Below are 20,057 nucleotides of genomic sequence, written 5' to 3' on the forward strand. Positions count from 1 at the left end.
CCTCATTGGTGAATCTGGGTCCAAATATTCAGACTTCTTTGAAAAATGAAAGCAACATACATGCATTTGATATGATGCATGTTTGAAACATTTATCTTTATTCTGATAACATTTTTAATAAAATTTTTAATAACTATAATTATCTACAATAGTATTATTAAACTAAAACATTTATGAATTGGGGCTGACTCATTAGTTTACTCACTTAATGATAATTTGCCTTTAACCCACTGATCTGCACCTAAAATGGATTTCCTCAATAAAAAAATCAATAGAATATAATAATGGGGGGAAAAAACAGACATTTACTCTACTGTAGTCTCACACATCAGAATGCTAAATGAACAACACTGGACAATCTCATCATTTGAGCCTCTGGGTCACATTGGCCAAGGCGACGGCAAAAGCCTGCACCGCTGAGAAAGGATACTGGAAATCCAGGATGTACGCATTCCCGTCTATTCGGCCAAACTGCATCACCTACAGGAACACGAGAAGACATTTGAGCATGCAGAATTAAGGAAAACACTTTAGTAAGTTCTTCCTGATTAAATTAGTCTGATCTTTTTAGGATTCATGCTAAAAATACAAAGTAAAGCATGAAGGTTTTGTTTCAAAAGCAACAAAATCCAATAATCAGGTGGTGATTTTAAAAAGCGTACATTCGAACTGAGCTCGTGTTTAGGGAATTTTAAAGACACGAGGAAGGCTGTTCACATTACCTGCCGACCGTCCAGCTCGATCTGAAAATTTTTTGCTGACTCCTGAGTAACTCGACCTCCAAAGTCCAGCTGATAGACCTGAGTGGCCTCGTTCCACAGCGGCTGTTTATTGGCCATGACGTAGACAAATCCCTGGCTGCCTAAGCTGCGGTCCTCTCTCTCGTTTGCCTTGCGGCACTTTATCTCCTCCAGCTCACTTGCCATCCGCATGCTCCTTTTGTTCTTCCAGGTCTTCTTACTGCTCTGGTTCTGGTTCATGAGTTCGTCTCCACTGATAAACAGCTCTGGTTCACTTTCGGAGCTATCCTGGAACTCGTTGGTTGTCCTGCTCATTTTCTTGGTTTTATTCAGTTGCTCTCTCTGCCCCTTGGGCTTCTTTTTCTCCCTGCTGCTGAGCCTTGGGCTGGAAATGAGACTATTGAAGTCAGAGAGTGCTCTGCCTTCCTTTTTCGATCTGCTCTCTGAAACTGTGGACATGTTGGCCTCCTCGGCCCTGCTGTCCAGTCGTTTGCGGCTCTTCTTGCTGAAGCGCTCTGACTCCTGTGGGTTTGGGCTTTCATTCAGGGACGACAGCTCTGGAAAGTTGTTGGCAGACCCTGCAAGATCTTCTGTGGCACTTTTTGATGGTGGCAGCTCAGTGGGTGGAGGGGGAGGGGGTAAAGGAGGTGGTGGAGGTGGAACAGTAGGGGGAGGTGGGGAGAGTATTGGTTTCTCTAATATCTGGTGAGTTTTGGTTGGCAGAGGAGGTGCTGGAGGATCTTGCATGGGTGGGGGGCAGGGGTAAGGGTTCCAGGGATGTAAGCTAACTGGGTGCAGCTGGAGTCCAGCACAGGAAGCAGCTCCTGGATACAGCGGAGGGAGGGGACAGCAGGCCAAGTTAGCTAGATTAGGAGGATAGCCAGGTGGCAAAACCATCATCGGGTCCTGCTGAGCAAAAGGTACTGGAGGAACCGCTTCATTTGGAGGTGGAGGAGTCTGGAGTGGAGGTCCGCCGTGGCCCACGCTTGGAGGGAAAGGTGACAGGGATATCTGGTAGCCTGATGGGAAAGTGAGAGTGCTCGTGTTCAGGCTGGTTGGAGGCTTTGTTGTGAGGACAAACGGAAGCCGAGTCATGTCCAAGTGCTGAGCCTGGCTGATAATGAGCGGAGGTGGTTTAGGATTTCCTGGTGGGGGAGCTATGATCGTTTGTTCTGGAGTCAGCCAGAAGTCCTCTGTGGTGGAGGTGTCCCACTGGTAAGGCGGAGGGTGTTTAACCGTCAAACTGCCATCACCCAGAGTCAACTGACGAGCAGATTTTTCAAGGTGACATTGCTGATTTAGAGTCTCATCCTCTGTGAAGGCAGAGTTCACATACACCCTTCTGTCTCGGCTGTTATCTACAGCGCCCAGTAGACTGTAAGATGACTGAGAGGCCATGGGCGAGGCACTTTTGGAGTGCACTATAATGGTGCTGTGGTGTGCACCTTTCTCAGGTGGGAAGTCTTGTCTCACCACTGTGCCACCTGCAATGCCACTGCTTGCAGTTCCACCTCCGCTCACACTGACACTGGTGCTGCTGCTGTTGCTGCTGCACTGTGTGCATGTGTACAATGCCGTGGGCACCCTCTGCTGGTAGGAAAGCGACAGTGCGCTGTTCATTTTAGCCTTGGTGGGAAGAGTTCTCGAGTTTTCCATCATCTGTGGCACTTTGAGTCCCACATCTCTGCGGTCCCGACGTAGCGTGGCATGAATCAGACTGCTGTCAATTCTTTGAGGAGGAGGAGGAGGAAGTGTAGCAGTCACCTGATTGGCTGGATCAGGGTAAGGAGGAGGGTCTCCACTTGGTATAGAATACCGAGGAACAGACAGACGACTTAATGTTGCTGAGGTATACGGAAGCTGAATTTTTTTGCTGTCTGTGGATGTGACTTTCAGTGTGGCAGAGCCACTGATGGTATGAACGGCATACGCATTCTGATTACGAATGTGTCGCCTGCGAGGCCTGCAGACCTCCTCCACATTCCCACTGCTGTCAAAGGTTGTGATCCGTTCATAACCGAGAGGTGTTGGATATTGTAAAGTGACAGGATGAAGCAAGAACTCGTCTTTCTTCAGGCAGGGGTCAGGCGCCAAAACGCTTGGGCTGTCGCAGTTTGTGATGAACGTTTGAGGAGGTGCGGCCGCTGAAGCTGCTGCAGCAGACACGACAGTCCCCGGGTAAGGAGGAGGAGGATTCACCTTTCTCATTTGGATCTCCACAGGTCCATCAGTGTCACTGAATGATGGGGGCAGAGTCCGCGGAAGACTTGGCTTCAGCGTGTGTCCATGGTCCCCTCTTTCAAGGGCAGGTTCAGTTGCAGGAGGAGGAATCTGTGGCAGAAGATGGATCTGCTGCAGAGATATAGTGGGATAGCTTGTTGGGGGTGGGGGCAAAGACATCTGCATCTTGAGTTGCTGCTGCATCTGTTGGTGTTGCCTTTGCATCTGTTGGTGTTGCTGTTGGATCTGCTGATGCTGCTGCTGGAGCTGCTGCTGCTGCTGCCTCATCTCCTGGATCTGCTGTCGGATTTGCTGCTGCTGCTGTTGCATCTGCTGCTGCTGCTGCTGCATCTGCTCCTGCTGCAGCTGCATCTGCTGCTGCTGTTGTTGGATATGCTGCTGCTGCTGAAGCTGATGGCTTGACACTGGCGTTGGGGCTTGTTGCATTTGTTGGTGCTGCTGCTGCACCTGCTGCTGCTGACGATGTAGCGTCTGCTGGTGGTGCAGCTGGTGTAGTTGTTGGTGTTGTTGTGGTTGCTGTGGCTGGGAGGACTGGTGGTGGTGGTGTTGCTGCTGCTGCAGTTGGTGCTGATGCATTTTCTGCTGCTGCTGCTGCGGTGCATGCAGTTGCTGTGACTGTTTGGACGACTGCTGGCGAGGCTGCTGAGAGTGAGACCTCTGAGAGTGAGGCTGAGGGGGGAGGTGGTGAGGTGGTGGTGGGGGTGGAAGTGTACCGGGGAGAAGAGGACCCATCTCTAACCCACTGAAGATCCCCTGACTAGGATTTGAGTATCTGGCTGGCACCGGGTATGGTGATGCAACGGCATCTTGGCTATGATCAGTGACAGGAACTGAGGCTGCCGCGGCTGCTACAGCTGTGGCTGTTGGGTTCGTCAGGACATCAAGCTGAATATTCTGATTGGCCAGGAGAGACTGAACCAGGCCGATGCTCTGAGTTGGAGACATAGCTTGAGCCGGGCTATGAATGGGAGCGATGGGAATGTTGACCGTACAGGGTGGGTTGTCTCCGGCTACCCCAGATGGTCCCATAACTTCATAAGAAGATAAAACAACATTTTACTGACATACATTACAACACACTCCTATATTCTGCGTACTGGTTATTCGTACCAGGCAAATCATCCTCATCCTCACTGAACACATTAGGGTTGAACACGGGCAGGCTCATAAAGTCATGAGAAATCTTTCGCACCTCTGGGAGGTAGATCGTCATTTGTCTCGGTTGCAGGTGAAGCAAACTGGTCTTGTAGATGACTGATGAAGAAAAATACACAAAAGACAAAAATGTATCAGCAGGAAAAGTCGAGCTTACAAGAAATTCTGGAGGAAGTTTACCTGCACCGAGGTTGGTAGGAAGAAAAGAGGCAAGTCCAACGATTTTAAACTTTGTTCCCCAAATGTTGGATGTGACTTGTGCAAGATAATTGTGCTGTGAAACAGAGAATGACAGATAAGATATTTATTTTTTATAACCCTTTTTATAGACCCCAACTTAAAAATACCTTAGCCAGTGCCTGCAGACTTAAATGGCACCTGAGTGGCCAGCTCTTTAGCCCTGTGATTTCTGCTCGATCATAGCACACGAGCAAATCTGCAACTCTTTCGTGTTCTTTTCTAGAACTTTCCTTTTTTTTCCATCGTTGTTTTTTAAATAAACCCGTAAACTAAATCAGACTTTATGAGTTCCCAGCACATCACTACCTCTGAGATGTCCATCGTGAACTCTCTTCGTGTCAGACTAGGCGACCGAACTGGAGGCTTCTTTGTCGGTAACCGTGGCGACCGCTGACCTTCCTGATTGGCTCGTGAAAGCTTGGGGGATTTTCTTGACTCCATGTTTAACCTTTTAAAAGAAAACTGTTTGAATGTGTTGAAATAAGTGAGAAAACAATGCAAAAGCCTCATTCAGCTCAGTTAATTATTATTAATATGTATCCTGGCAAATAGCTTCAGGTAACCTGTTTCTTCGGGATAACTTTGGAGATTTCTTCCCGACCCACTCATCACTGAGGTCAATGTCGCTGGAGTCTGAGCAGTTACAGCTGTCAGTGTATGAGATCATGGAGTTCACACACACTTCCTCTGAAACAGCAAAAACACAAAAGCAGAATGGTAGATAGAGCAAACTCTTCCAAACTGTGAAAGCGTTGCCTTGTTCTGAACATTCCTGCCTGGTCTAAGCTCAGGCTGTTCCTGCATCAGGCCGCTGACTGTGCTACTTTAGAGAAGAGCCGTGTCTGTTCTTCGTCCAGGTGAATAATGAGCATGCAGCACCAACATAAAACGTCTCCACGCAGATCAATTTCCTCCCCATAGCTAAATGGTTTCTTTCCTTTATAAAACGTTTGAGTGCACGACAACTTTTTGAGCCCACCTGGCTTGCCGTCGGTTTTTGGATCCATAATGACAAACTCAGGTCTGAGTTTACTGATGCGCCTTCCTTTGAGAATGGGCACCAGCCCCCCTAAGTATTCAAGGTACAGGGTGTAGCAGGGTCCGCCCACCTCCGGACTATCCTCTGCTCGCTTCATGGTGCAGTGGAGCCTCTCATTCCCAGATGTGGGATAGCTGACGAAGTCACGGATGTTGTTGGGGTCAGGAATCGGGGGCTAAAACAAAGAGAGGAAAGAGCTGTAGGATTTCTGGATAATCAAATGACAACATGCCTCTGAAAGTGGATTTACTCGCACACAATCGCCTAGCTCACTTTGGGAACAGGGACAGATACACCTTGAAGGCATGTATGAAAGCTACCTGTCCCTGCTCAGCAAAAGGAAAGTTGTGTCTGCTCCTTAAATAATACCTTGATGGTGGGTATGAACGCAGTGGTGACATAAGAGCAGAGCAGCGAGGGCATATTTAGTTTCCCCACATCTTTCTCCTCTCGCAGGGCACTGGCGATCCCTTGCTGGCATAGGAGCTGGAGGCTAGCCACTCTGTGCTCTACACGGACCACGTAGAGCGCCGGTCCACACGACAGGAACAGGCGAGAGTCTCTGTGACCCCAGCAGATGTTGGTGATCGGTCTCTGCAACAGAGTCAAATTATTTCTCATAGTTATTATTTTTATTTCTCAGGTGCAATCATTGAACCATTCTGTTTCAATTTGACCTTTAATCTAGCTCCAAGAATGAAAATTTAAAGACAACAATGACAAACAACTTATTTAATGAATGAATTAATATGTCCTTCAAAAGTGCCCACTCTGTCTCTGTATGTGTTTCAGGTTGTCATCTAAATCTGCCTGAATTGTCCATCCAGTCTTTAACTGTTTTTTTTGGGGTTCACTAAGGTCAATTAGCTGTGGCAGACATGAGATCTGAAGGTGCGGTGTGTATGAATGGAGTAATAGCGACATCATGTGGTCATATTCTGTAACGGCAACCACTCACTTTGTCCTGTTGCCAGTTGAACTGTTTAAAAAAATGTTTTATTCATAAAGAAAAAAAGGGCTTATGTATATATATATATATATATATATATATATATATATATATATATATATATATATATATATATATATATATGTATATATATATATATATACAGTTGGAGCAAAATAAAAAATAAACAATAAAAAAGTACCAACATCCAGTGTGGCCCTTAGGCAAGACCCTTGGTGCTAATGGCCTACCTCATACCATGATGAGGGCAACCAAGATGAATGAGACGCCGGCTCAGGCGTCGCCCAGCCAAACAAGGTCTGGGCCAAACAGGGTGCTGGGAAACCAGAGCACCCTGATGAAAATTGGGCTACTGGAGCAAGACGGAAATGGGTGAGATACAAGAACCTGAATCTGTTGCCACTACTCCAGTAACCCTAGTCAGAGGGGTTACATGCAGAGAATGTGGGAGGAATGGTTACTTCAGAACCCGCACTCAACACTAACAGCCAAACAACTAGTAGCTCAGTGTTCCAACATCCACAAACAACAACTGCTATCACAACGTGAGATTGACGAGATACAACACAAATGCTACAGCAAGGGAGAGCCAGGACACTAGGTCAGAGGGAAGTTAGCACTAGCCTCCTGACAGGCAATTTTAGATTTATCCCATATTACCTTAAAGGACGACACACAGAGAGAGAGAGAGATTATTTGTAATGTCCATGAATCGTCATGCGAGAGCTGGGCGCAGAAACCCCTCCATTGAGCTAACCAGCCCCCCTCTGTTCCTGCGGAAAGCCTTCAGGTCACCAGCTCTGCATCCCCAGCATCTCCACCAAAATGTTAAGTAATTACATGTGGGGTAATATTTAATCTCCATAACCCTGGAACCTGAAATAACACACATGACAATAAGGGAGACATTTTACCCTGAGTCCCCAAAATAATGGAGAGTTAACGCAGGGAAAAACCTCCCTCCGAGGCTTTCCCCCGTCACTCCCAGGTCTCCTCAGTTTCCCAGGGGCTTTATTCAGCAAAAGGATGGGGGAGAAGGCGGGCCTTCTCAGGTTACAGAGGTACAGTTTTCAGTTGGAAACCCACAATCAACATCCTTGCTCAACCTTTCATGAACAGCAACAGTTGGCAAAAACAGAGATTCATGATGTGTTAATAACACAAAATGGGCATCTTTTAGGCCTCAAAAAGGTACAATTATAAAAATACCCAACACCTCCCATCCAGGGATTGGGTACAAAGCCCCAATAAGTGAAACAATGCTGAACAAGGCAGCAACTGACCTGAGAGATAAGACAATGGTGCGAATAAACACCAGGCAACCCCAACGCCAACTATAACAGCTGAGTGAAGTACCATCAGAAATCCTTGAAAATGTGAATTCCTTCAGCCACCATCACTGAAAACAATGAGCTGATATACACTTCAGCAACAGTGATCCTTGAGGTACTTGGCTATCAGAGCAAGAGACACCATGAGAGACAATACCCACCATGGAAAAGAAGGTTGGAGGCCAAAATCAAGGCAGCACGGAAAGAAGTGAACCAACTGTCAGAGCTCCAGAAAGGTACAATGAGAAAACCAGGACCCAAGAGCTACAGCCAGAAACCCACACATGAAGCACTGGAAACTGCCAAATCAAGGCTCCAAGCCTTGGCCAGCCATCTAAAGAGATACTACGAGAGAAAGGGAAGCCAGACGAACAAACCGGTTCTTCTCAACCCAACCAGCTAAAGTGTACTTTCAGTGGCAGGGTAATAATAACAACAGAGAAGACCCACTAAGGCTGGAGACTGAACAGTACTGGAAGGGCATTTGGGAGAAGGAGGCATCACACAACAGCAATGCAAAGTGGCTAGCCTCTCTAAGAGAAGACCACAGCAACCTCTCGGGGCAGAACCCAGTATCCATCACTGTGGCAGACATCTAGCAAAGAGCCTCAGGTCTGAAGAACTGGACAGCTCCAGGACCCGACATGACCCACGCCTACTGGCTTAAGAAGCTCACTGCATTCGATGAGTCCCTGGCAGCACAAATGAACCAGCTGCTAAAGGATGGGACTTGAATGCCTATCTGAAGGGTGCACAATCCTGATAATGAAGAACCCCTCCAAGGGTACAATCCCATCCAACTACTGGCCAATAACCTTCTCTCCACAACATGGAAGTTCATGTCAGGCATCATAGCAACTAAGTTAAGTGGGCACATGGATCAATACATGTGCAACACAGAAGGGAATCGGCAGCGATACCAGAGGAGCCAAACACCAGCTGCTGATAGATCGAACAGTTGCCCAAGACTGCAAAGATCGACATACCAACCTGTGCACCGCCTGGATTGATTACAAGAAAGCCTACGACTCAATGCCGTACTCGTGGATCATTGAATGCTTTGACGTCAACAGGACTCTGACAGCCTTTGTTGCAAACTCAATGGGGCAGTGGAAAACCACCCTTGAGGCCAGTTGCATGCCAGTTGCCCAAGTCTCCATCAAATGTGGCACATACCAAGGAGACGCCCTGTCCCCATTGCTGTTCTGCATAGGCCTGAACCCCTTAATCAAACAATCAACGAGACTGGCCATGGATACCGACTCAAGAATGGAACCACAATCAGCCACCTCCTCTACGACACAAAGCTGTACGCCAAGAGTGAGCGAGACATCGACTTACTAAGGTATGGACTTACCATCAGGATCTACAGCACTGATACTGGAATGTCATTCGGACTTGAGAAGTGTGGTCGGATGGTGGCAAAGAAAGGTAAGGTGGTTCACACAGAAGGGGTCTCACTCCCAGAAGAAACAATAGCGGACATTGAGGACAGCTACAAGTACCTTGGTATCCTACAAGCAAATGGCAACCTCAATGAAGCTGCAAGGAAAGGAGCCACAGCCAAATACCTACAAGGAGTAAGGCAAGTCCTAAGAAGTCAGCTCATTGGCAAGAACAAGATCTGGGCAATAAACAGCTACACCCTGCCAGTAATCAGATATCCTGCAGGAATAATAAGCTGGCAAAGGAAGAAATAAAGATCACAGATGTTAAGACACAGAAGCTCCTAACTATGCCTGGAGGGTTCCATCCCAAATCCAGCACCCTGAGACTGTACACTAGCTGTAAGTGAGGAGGCTGATGACTAGTGAGTGTGAGAGCCACTGTCCAGGATGAAAAACCTAAGATGTATAAGTACATCATGGATAAGGCCCCAACAGATGATGTGGTCAGTGATGGTCTCAGAAAATGGAGAACAGAGGAGGAGACACTGGAAATACCATTGTGGAAGGACAAACCCCTACATGGGATGTACCACAAACAGATAACTGAAGTGGCTGATATCAAGACATCCTAACAAGGGCTGACGAACAGCACAGAGGCAATCATCATGGCTCCACAGGAACAGGCCCTGAACACCAGAGCAACTGAGGCCAAGATCTACCACACCAGACAAGACCCAAGGTGTAGGCTATGCAAAGAAGTCCCTGAGACAATCCACCTCATGAATGCAGGGAAAGCATACATGGAACGCCACAACCAAGTGGCGTGCATCGTGTACAGAAACATCTGTGCAGAGTACGGACTGGAAGCACCAAGGTCAAAGTGGGTAACACCCCCTAAGGTGGTAGAGAACAAGAGAGCCAAACTCCTGTGGCATTTCCAGATCCAGACTGACAAAACGATGATGGTGAACCAACCGGACATTGTGGTGGTGGACAAACAACAAAGGACGGCTGTAATACCAATGCCCTATACACTGGCACTACTGGTTGCTGTTGCAGGTGGTGGTCTTTACGTGTGTTTAAAAGAATTGCAGCTTGTGTTTATTTCCGATGATGTTTATTATTTCGTCTTGTTCCAAAATGTCCATGATCCATTTACAGCAGTTAAAGTGGGTTTCAGTGAATACGTTACTTGCCCCAATGACAGTCCGCAGAGTCCTTTACACACAGCCACAGTCCTCGCCACACATTAAAAAACTGTTTGTCCCATCCAGCAACACCTGAGTCCAATCTGTGTTGGCTTAAGTAGGCTGGTGCTTCCACAAGCAATTAACCAATAACATGAGGCAAAGCCTCCTCTCATGTGCGCAAAAAGAAATGACACGTATGGCTCCTACAACGGCCATTGTGCTTAGCAATACCAAGTGATGGCAACATCAGGAAAAAGGAACACGAGAAACTAGAGAAGTACCAGGGACTCAAAGAAGAACTTGAGAAAGCCTGGAGAGTGAAGACATTGGTGGTGCACAGAAACCTTAAGCTCCCAGGCCACTGGTAGAGGACCTGAGCTTGGAAGGATGAGACCACTCGAGGAGGGTGAGATGGGAATTTTTTTTATATAAATCCCATGTTTGTCTTTTACTCACATGTCACACCTTTAAGAAAACCAGATCAACTACAACTGCAGGACCTCTATCAACAATTTGAGAAAAGACTAACCTGTGCAGGTGTTTCCAGAGTGTATATGTGTTCTCCTTGTACATTATAGAACTTAACAAGAGCGTTCCTCATGATGGATGCACAGGCAGTCTCAGCAGAGAGTCCGTGTCTCTCCATGCCGGCCACGGCCAAAAGGTCTCCCTGGGAGCACCACTGAGCTTCTACATCTGCAGAAACAAATCAGTAAAAATATTTGAATCTTTACATGATTAAAAACTATTTATTAGCTAACATAAGCATGTAGTAGGACTCTGGGCTTCTACCTTTTAGACCTGAACGAATTATAGCAGGAGAGAGGTCGTCATAGTTGTTCATCAAACTGATATCTCCTGATAAGAAGGTCACTGTCAGCAAAGGCTTGACTCTCCGCACTTTTAAAAGGATATAAAAACATGTTTAAATGGTTTTTACTTGGGAAACATAATTAACTTGGGCAGGTGAGCAGAAGAGGGAGTGTTTGCACCTAAAGGCAGAATGTTGTCATCCGAGTCCGTATCGCTCTCCATGCTGTCCTCAACCAGGAAATCAGGACAATTCCAGGACATGCTCACAATCCCATCAGACTCGTGCAGCAGCACGTGAGCAAGCATCCGTCCATGGCAGTCCATCACTATTACCTGTCCATCTGCTGTTCCAAACAAGACCTGGGGGACAACAAACATTCACTTTTAACTCATGACCAAATACATTTGCTCTCTTCAGGCTTTAGAGACTTTCCTGAAACATCAGATTCAGTGTGGGTTTGTTCCACTTCCGGTCTGAGTGGTTTGTTTTTGTTTTGTTATACCTGCTGATCATCAGGTGTCCAGATGCCACAGGTGATTTGACTCTCCAGATTGATCTCAGATGACCAGTGGCGCTGACCGCTGACCGAGCCCACTAACACAAAGCCGTCCCTGTACGCAATCAGGGCTTGAGTGCCGTCATGTGACCAAGTGAAGTCACTGACCTGGAGGGATGCCATACACAGAGTTCTCACAGCTGACTTAAATTAAAGTAGTTGTCCTTTTGCACAAAAAAACTTTCAAATTGAATCATGCATGATAGGAGCTGTGTGATGTTAGTAACCTAAAATGTTTTAGTTTTTCTTTTTTATGTGAGGACACACACACACAAACACACACACACACACATATATATATATATACATATACATATATACACATATGTATATATATATCGGTGTGTCTGATATCAATAAAAAATATTAAGCATCCCTAGTCTCAACCACCCTAAAGAAGTCTGAATTCATGTAAGTATATCAGAAACATCAAAAATGTCCATACAAGATAACGGGACTGTCACTGCTGTTGACCTTTGTTAAACTTTTACATGCCTACCTGGGCTCCTCTGTCATTCACCAGCTCCACAGACCATCTTCCTTCATACTGGATCCAAACAAAAATACCTCCTTCCATATCGCAGGTGGCCAACTTCTGAAAGGGTTCATTCCAGCGTACCAAGACAACCTGCAAAGACAAATAAATATAACGATCTCAGTCATCATTTATCAAAAGCACAGGTGGCTGTCTGCTCTGTAAAACTCTGTAATGTCCTGCATAACAAAGCAAGGATAAAGAAAAGTCATTCTAGGCAGAATGTGCTTTAAACAGCCAACGCAGCAGGAAGGGAAGTCAGCATTTAAATAATTAAGAGCTAAACAAATGTTCTATTAACAATGATCAAAGTCATCTCTATAAATAAAAGGGATAACATATTTTTGTGTTCATTTCTAGCTTCAAATTTGCAACACTTTTGCTTAAATATCATCTAAATAACATTTAATTATAGCTCAAAGGTGAAAGGAGAAATGTGTGTGCATGCATGCGTGTGTGTGTGTGCGTGTGTGTGTGTGCGTGTGTGTGTACATGTGTTCATACCTGCATGTGTGTGTGTGTGTGTGTGTGTGCATGCATGCATATTTGTGTGTGTACAAGTGTTCATACCTGCATGTGTGTGTGTGTGTGTGTGTGCATGCATGCATATTTGTGTGTGTGTACATGTGTTCATACCTGCATGTGTGTGTGTGTGTGTGTGTGTGTGTGTGTACATGGGTTCATAACTGCATGTATGCATGCGCATGTTCATGTACATGTGTACATGTGTGCATGTCTATGTGTGTGAGTGTGTGCATGCATGTGTGTGTGTGTGTGTGGGGGGGGGGGGGGTGTATGCATACCTGTGTTCATGCGTGCATGTCTGTGTGTGTGTGTGTGTGTGTGTGTGTGCATGCATGCGTGTGTGTACGTGTGTTCATGCATGTGTGTCTGTGTGCGTGGGTCTGTGTCCAAGTGTGCATGCGTGCATGCGTCAGTTAGTGTGTGCATATGTCTGTGTGTGTGTGCATGCATGCATATTTGTGTGTGTGTACAAGTGTTCATACCTGCATGTGTGTGTGTGTGTGTGTGCATGCATGCATGTGTTTGTGTGTGCATGCATGCATATTTGTGTGTGTGTACATGTGTTCATACCTGCATGTGTGTGTGTGTGTGTGTGTGTGTGTGTGTGTGTGTGTGTGTGTACATGGGTTCATAACTGCATGTATGCATGCGCATGTTCATGTACATGTGTACATGTGCGCATGTCTATGTGTGTGAGTGTGTGCATGCATGTGTGTGTGTGTCAAGTGTTCATGGATGTGTGTGTGTGTGGGGGGGGGGGGTGTATGCATGTACCTGTGTTCATGCGTGCATGTCTGTGTGTGTGTGTGTGTGTGCATGCATGCGTGTGTGTACGTGTGTTCATGCATGTGTGTCTGTGTGCGTGGGTCTGTGTGTCCAAGTGTGCATGTGTACATGCGTCAGTGAGTGTGTGCATATGTCTGTGTGTGTGCAATGTGTGCATGCATGCGTATGTGTGTGTGTGCATGTGTGCATGCATCCGTGACTGTGTGTGTGTGTTTCTGTAGCAAAGATCACTGAAGTTTTGTTTTACATCAAATATACAAAAGTTCTCAGGAGGATCATGGGAGCCAAAGGCTCACTGCTCAGGGCCACACCTCACTGTTGTGTCCTCTCAAGTTAAAGTTGATTCTCTGTGGTGTACTTCTGTCCCTCCTGCAGTGACTTGATGTAAATGTCACCCCGACAACCCCTCTGGCGTTCCCCGTGGCGAGCCAGCCCTCCTCGTAGTAGCGTCTCCGGCACACCGGCTTGTCCTTCTCACTCTTGGGGATGCGGCCCTTCCACGAGAGGCAGAGGATGTTGGAGTCGCTGCAGAGGATGGGACCATGTTCCACGGCGGCCAACATCCCTACTGACTGACCAGGCTGGCAGAGCAAAACACAATTAATCTGCGCGTTAGAGCTGTTACCGTGACCTCGAAGTGGAACTTAATAATGTACATTTTCGGTTTGTGTTGGTGTGTGACTCTACATTTACTCAAAACTGCCTTTTCAGGGGAAGCTCGGGATATTTTGGTATGTACACTGTTGCTATTTTCATGGTCAGCGGGGAGTGGGGCTGCAGTAAAACATGAAAAAGTTTGCATCGACAGTTATTTATAGACCAAGGAAACAATCGCTGGCAGAAAAATCTCTGCACAAAGTCCAAGCTGTTCGTCATATTCAGAATAAACTTTGATTTTTGAACATTTAAAGTGACTTGCAATGCAATTGAACACATTTCATTGCCAGAGTTTTGGAAAAGCTGATCACTGAGAAGCATAGCGTAGTATTTTTAGTGTGGCAGCTGAATAGACCTTGTGGTGAGATTCTTCTATCACAAAGAAACAAATCTCTTAAACTGAAGGCTCTAGGGCAGCAAATGCACTCCTAACCTTTCTGTCAGATTAGAGAATGAAATCATGAGGTTTCACATTTAACATCTAAGAAATCCAACTGAAGGACTTCCATCTGAGAGAGCAGTGAATCACCAAATGTGCCAGTTGCAGCTGCTCAAAATGTTCTCGCTGTACTTCTATTATTCACTGTCCGTGGAGCAGCTCCAGGTTTAATCTTTGGATTACATCACCACTACCTTAGTTGCACACATTCCCAAATTGAGCAAGAGGAGTTCAGATGACAAAATTAAATCTAAATCTGACACACACAGTTTTAGACCCTTTCGGGTGGCAGTTTTGTCCTTTTACTTCCCAATTTGCTACAAAATCATTATTTCAGGAGCAACATTTTTCTTAATTCTTGTAAGAGTGTCGGCTCTCAATCAGTTTCTGTGCGTATCACTCTGTGGTATTAATGTAACATCTCAAATAAAATGTCAGAAGATAAAAATAACTCAAGTATTAATGCAGCAAATGAAAAATACCTCATAGCTCCTGGACATGTTGAGTCAAAAAGCCTCCAATAAAGGTGTCCATGTTTCTATGTGGATGATGCACTGAAGGTAGATGGCTCAGCTCTTTCAGAATCAGTTCATAGGGAGGTGAAATGCATCGTGCACTCTGGCGGTGTCCAGCTCTTCATTTATTTATCCATCTATTCATTCGTTCATCCTTTCAAGTCTTCAGAGTTTTCCATGAGAGGATGTGACATATCTTCAGTGCCAATCATCCGTCCCATATCGTCCTGATGAGGCCCTGGGTCATGATGCAGTGGAGAAGAAGGCGTAATAAATATATGCAACAAGTCAGGAAATATGACAGAGCAGAAAAAAAAACCCTGAGAAACAACAGCCGTGTCATTCAGAGCATCAGCGTTGTTATTCGCAGTGTTTCTCAGTCTCTATGCAACACTGCATTAGAGACCCTAGTCTCCATGGGTACTGATACTGATTCAGCACCGCGCGCGCACACACACGCACGCACACACGCACGCACACACGCACACACACAGAGTATCACAATTTTTGCATCCATATCTGAACATTATTTTAATGCCACTGTAATAATCAGAAGGTTGTTAATCATATTTTACCTCTTCGTCTGGTACATATGAAGTAAAATAGAGATGATCACCTTTTACATCAGTAGCGTTCTTATCCAGAGGCGTCTCAGTTACCGCATCCAGCTGTCTGAGGGAGAGCTGATACTGCCGCGACAGCGCGGGGAAATAAAGACGTGATGGTGATATTAAACACACGGACACGGAGCTGCGACCTACCTGACACCGATGTGTGAAAACGTTTCTGACCGGAGGTGGTGCTCGCTCGGTGATCGGTGCCGTAGTGTTGCCAGGCGCGTCTCCTTTGGCGCACTTCGGGTTGAGGCGTTAAAGCGGGTTGCCATGAGGCAGGTAGCACGGAAAACGGATCACGAACCGCAAGGGAAGGTAGAACAAACGCAATAAGGAACAAATGACCAACAGCTAGTGTTTCGCTGAATCCCCTTTTACGTGTGATTCAGAAGAGACTGTTAGAGAGAGCAAACACTTTAGATCGCTGCTGTATTTACTGATTTAACCGAAACGGGGGTTTGTTTCATTAATGGCAACCCTGTAACGCAAACCCAATCTTCACAATGTAAGTTGAACTTTACAAAAGACCTTGATTTGATGCAGCAGATGACCTCGAGTCTCCAGCCACCTCTGCAGAGTTATTAATGAGGTAATAACAGACTCCATATACACCACACAACGCATTCTAAATTCAGAAATATACTTTATTTGCTATCTTTACACGAATCACTTAAAAACACCATCTATTAGGCAATCCCTTCAGACAAAAATCACGTTTTTCTAAAAGCATCTCAAATTTCAAAAATTGGAAATTGTGTCAGTTTTTATTTAAATTGCAGCTCATTTTAAATGAATATGATGTGTTTGCTAAGAAAATGCAGTCAAAGGTTGTGGGAAAACACACAAACTTTACAGAAACTCAGATGTGAGGTGCACGTGACATGAAACATATGTGAAATGTATTCTACACACGGGAAAATTCTGATTTGGACATTTCTTCCTGGTAATAATGTGTGAAAAAATAAATCCCTAATAAAATCTATGGGGCGACAAATAAAAGCCAGACAAAGTCCAGTGTGACATCCATATGATTACACATGGAATGTATTAAAAGTCCTAATTTATGAAATTACACGTGAAACTTGTATGGGTTAACGTTTTTCCACTTGTGAAAACGTGTATTTTTTGTTTCATTTCTGTTTACAGAAAGCAAGTTTCACACATATGCATGTATGTCAAACTTGTACTTCCATGTAAATAAATGAAATTATTTACTTCCACATTTCTTCCACATTCTCATCATGCGTTATTCACATTTGAAACCTATTTTAATTACCTTCAAGTGTTTTCTGTGGCTCCAGAGTTACATGTCTTCACATGTGTTTGTAAGCTTTAATCATAGATTTAATGCACATTTTAAAATGAGCAAATATGTTTGAAATGTTGTGTAACATTTCTACTCCGTCTTTTCTATTAAATAATACACGCGTTTTAAATCATTTGCATGCATTCAGATCATTATGTACATTTTGTACAAAGGCCTTTTGTTCTTTGGAGTTTGACAACAGTTTTGTTCACATTTGCAGAAGGCCTGTGATGTTTTATAGGGACTTTTACTTTGAAATTTACACTTTGATTTGTGCCGTTGACAGTTTTAGGTGCGAGTCTCCTCAAAGGCATGGATGACCGTGTCATACGCTGGAGGTGGTGTGTGTGAGGGGAAGAATCCTTTAAGCCCATTGCTGCCCAACCAGAAGGAGTGTCTCTTGTTTGGGACGAGGGACGCTGAATCAGAGGAGTCTGAAGCCACGGTGTCCTCCGACATGGCTACCTGTGTGTCACTCGCCAGATCCAGACTAGGTCTGCTCTTCTTGGGCAATGGGCGAAATGTGGACGTCTCTGAGGAGGGTTTACTCCCTAAAGGACCCACGGGCTCTAACGACGGTTGTCTGTAAACGCTCAGGAAAGTGCTCCGATAAAGGCCCAGCTGGCTGCTCATGGGGTCTCGGGTCTGCGAAGAGCCAGATTTCTTTTTGGAGCGCCTGGTGATCCTGGCTGTAGCCCGGCGCCTCGACGCCCAAGTCAGCAGAACGTAAACGAAGGTGCCCAGCAGCAGGCCCACAAGCACAGATAAACAGAAGGCCAGAATCATGCCACCTGGAAAAGGAAAACATCAATACCTAGTCTCAGAAGGGGAAGCAGAGACAGCTAAAATGGAAAATGTAAGCAGAGAGGGAGGAGGGAGCTACGCAAATGTGGGAATAATTTTAGCAGCTGGTGTTTTCAGCTTCTCAGCAAGTTAGAAAAGAACTACACATCACAAAGGAAACATAAACCCGAGTTCTGCCAGGTTTATTTCGCTCCAGTGTATTGATTTATTTCTGCTGCAACAGTTTTACATAAAGTCTTATATCACACCTGGTGTGTGGGTTTGTGAGATATCACCATGTTGAATAACACACTGACAGGGTAAAACCTGCAACACATCAAACATAACTCTGGCTTTTAGCAGCTGACTGCAAGATTACCTTTCTTAGATTAGGATAGACTATAAATAAAAGCTGATTCCAGAAAATAAAGATATATTTCTGTATTCTGCAGCACTTGTTCGCAGTAGAATGCTTCTTTTTTTAAACAATAATTAAACATTTATGAATTGCTTAACATTGTTACAAAGCGGTAACAAGCATTTATAGATTGTGTTTCAATTAGTTTGATTATCTTTCACAACAAAAGTGCCCCTGCAGATGGTTTGCATTGGATAAGTTAGGATGCACTTACCAACATTAGTTGATTTCAATATTTCCAAAAAGAGATTTGTTTCATTATGTGCCATTTTCCCACCATCAGCCTGTAGTAAGTTTAGCACTGTCTCATACGAAGAATGAGCTTTTTCCCAAGACAGGCGTTTAGCCCCTGCAGTGTTCTCTGTGGCGGAAACTTTGCTGTCATGCTTCCTTCCCCCTCTGGCTTTAAAATTAGCGAATGCACTCCTTATCTGCATGGAACATAACGCTGGGAAGCAGGGTTGTTTCCTTTTGCATCATTTCCTCAGGATCAATACCTGTTAACAAAATGCCTCACTGGCATGTTTTCATCATAGGACCCATGTCCTATGATGAAAAAGATAGTTAAACTATAGGACTCATATGTTGTTGCAGGAATTACTTGATCCATATAAACATGAATCCTTATTCCTGCTGAGGAATCCAGTCTTGGAATGTTTTCAAGTGTCTTGACAACATTCTGAATAAGCAAACCCATAAAACTCAACAATCCAATAGTGGGTCTGCAGAGTATCAGGCTATGAGTCTCTGCAGGGATTTCCTTCAATTGTTGCTGTGCTCCCTGTTCACTCCAGCTCTCAGGCGGATCACACTGAAAACACGTCCTTTACAAAAAAAATTACATAAAGACAAATTTAAAACTTCAAAACTCTTTTCATATACAGTACCTTTTGTAAATATGTTTGTTATTTTTTTACACCAGCTGAGCAGACCCAAAGAAAGAACTGTCTTGATGGAAGTACATTAGTTTACTCTGCAGATGTAGTGTCATAGAAAGTCCAGCAGATGGCAGTATAATCCTTAAAATGAAACGGCAACTCTGGTCTTTTACAGCAGGACGATCTGTTCACAATCACCACTACTGAGGAATAGTGCAAAACATTTTTACATTGATTTGAACTCTTGCAAGACAAGCAAATGTTTTATAGAAAAAAAAATCAAATAATAGTTGAAAACTTTAGTTTGGACAGTGAACTAGACACAATCTAGTTTAAGGACATTTTTCTTAAACGAATAACTCATTTAGAATACTATTATTCTGTAAACCCTCTCACTAAGTCCACAAAACCCAAATATGGCATATCTGCGGTCAAACTGTGAAAAGAGAGGAATGTACTTGAAGTAGTAAAACCACTGGAATATTTGTTAATTATTGGAAACTATCTCCATTATAAGGTTTCTAACCCAGGATATCTCCACTGACCCTAAATAGGTCTATTTCATTAGGAGTCTGGAAAAGGCTGGTCTCAGAGCTGCTTTGCCTTTTACTGGTACGTGGTAGAACATCAGCAGTCTGCAAAGAGTTCCCTACTGAAAAACACACAGGTGTTACCATCATGGTGCATTTTGGTACAGGTTTAGAAGGTCCAGGATGAGATGCTGATCAGCATCCCATGCTGGACCAGCGGGCCATCACCAAAACACAACATATGCTGTTTCTTTTTGGCAGGGTTGTTGGGTCTGCTAAAATAAACGATGCATTCCCACTTTTAAAGCATATCTCTATCGTTTTTGAGGAAGAACAAAAGTGAAAAGTTATTTGAACTCTCCAGAAAGCAGCAACACTGAGGGAAGGATGCTGTGATCCACAAATAA

The 20,057-nt window shown here is 44.8% G+C and overlaps 2 protein-coding genes across 4 annotated transcripts; both read right to left on the reverse strand.

Annotated features, from left to right (window-relative positions):
* Positions 1–246: 246 nt before the first annotated feature.
* tulp4b (TUB like protein 4b) lies at positions 247–15,236 on the reverse strand. 3 transcript variants are annotated; one of them, XM_015969489.3, is made up of 16 exons: positions 15,089–15,220; positions 14,204–14,284; positions 13,822–14,091; positions 12,164–12,292; positions 11,611–11,772; positions 11,287–11,467; positions 11,087–11,194; positions 10,824–10,990; positions 5,785–6,009; positions 5,356–5,590; positions 4,940–5,063; positions 4,683–4,824; positions 4,317–4,410; positions 4,092–4,235; positions 723–4,012; positions 247–480 (listed from the first exon to the last, which is right to left on the reverse strand). In XM_015969489.3, the coding sequence occupies exons 3-16, from the start codon at positions 14,071–14,073 to the stop codon at positions 364–366; spliced, it is 5,370 nt and encodes a 1,789-aa protein (XP_015824975.1). In that variant the 5' UTR covers positions 14,074–14,091; positions 14,204–14,284; positions 15,089–15,220; the 3' UTR covers positions 247–363. The 3 variants fall into 3 exon arrangements, with proteins under 3 accessions (XP_015824975.1, XP_015824974.1, XP_015824973.1); XM_015969488.3 differs by having other exon boundaries at positions 14,198–14,284; XM_015969487.3 differs by lacking the exon at positions 14,204–14,284 and having other exon boundaries at positions 15,089–15,236.
* Positions 15,237–16,665: 1,429 nt separating this feature from the next.
* On the reverse strand, positions 16,666–18,620 carry myct1b (myc target 1b). Its single transcript, XM_015969490.3, has 2 exons — positions 18,457–18,620; positions 16,666–17,832 (listed from the first exon to the last, which is right to left on the reverse strand). Exons 1-2 carry the CDS (start codon positions 18,509–18,511, stop codon positions 17,330–17,332), a joined length of 558 nt encoding a protein of 185 aa, XP_015824976.3. The 5' UTR covers positions 18,512–18,620; the 3' UTR covers positions 16,666–17,329.
* Positions 18,621–20,057: the final 1,437 nt, after the last annotated feature.

This window comes from Nothobranchius furzeri, chromosome 18 (genome assembly GCF_043380555.1).
Source record: "Nothobranchius furzeri strain GRZ-AD chromosome 18, NfurGRZ-RIMD1, whole genome shotgun sequence".
Taxonomy (NCBI): Eukaryota; Metazoa; Chordata; class Actinopteri; order Cyprinodontiformes; family Nothobranchiidae; genus Nothobranchius; species Nothobranchius furzeri.

Excerpts from the sequence above, each read along its gene's own strand:
- tulp4b (XM_015969487.3), bottom strand. Across the intron at positions 11,195-11,286 it reads TGACAACATTCTGCCTTTAG|TGCGGAGAGTCAAGCCTTTG; the intron begins GTGCAAACACTC and ends TCCTTTTAAAAG. Across the intron at positions 10,991-11,086 it reads AATTCGTTCAGGTCTAAAAG|ATGTAGAAGCTCAGTGGTGC; the intron begins GTAGAAGCCCAG and ends TTGTTTCTGCAG.
- myct1b (XM_015969490.3), bottom strand. The coding sequence starts at position 18,511 with ATGGCACATAATGAAACAAATCTCTTTTTGGAAATATTGAAATCAACT. Across the intron at positions 17,833-18,456 it reads ATTGAAATCAACTAATGTTG|GTGGCATGATTCTGGCCTTC; the intron begins GTAAGTGCATCC and ends TTCCTTTTCCAG.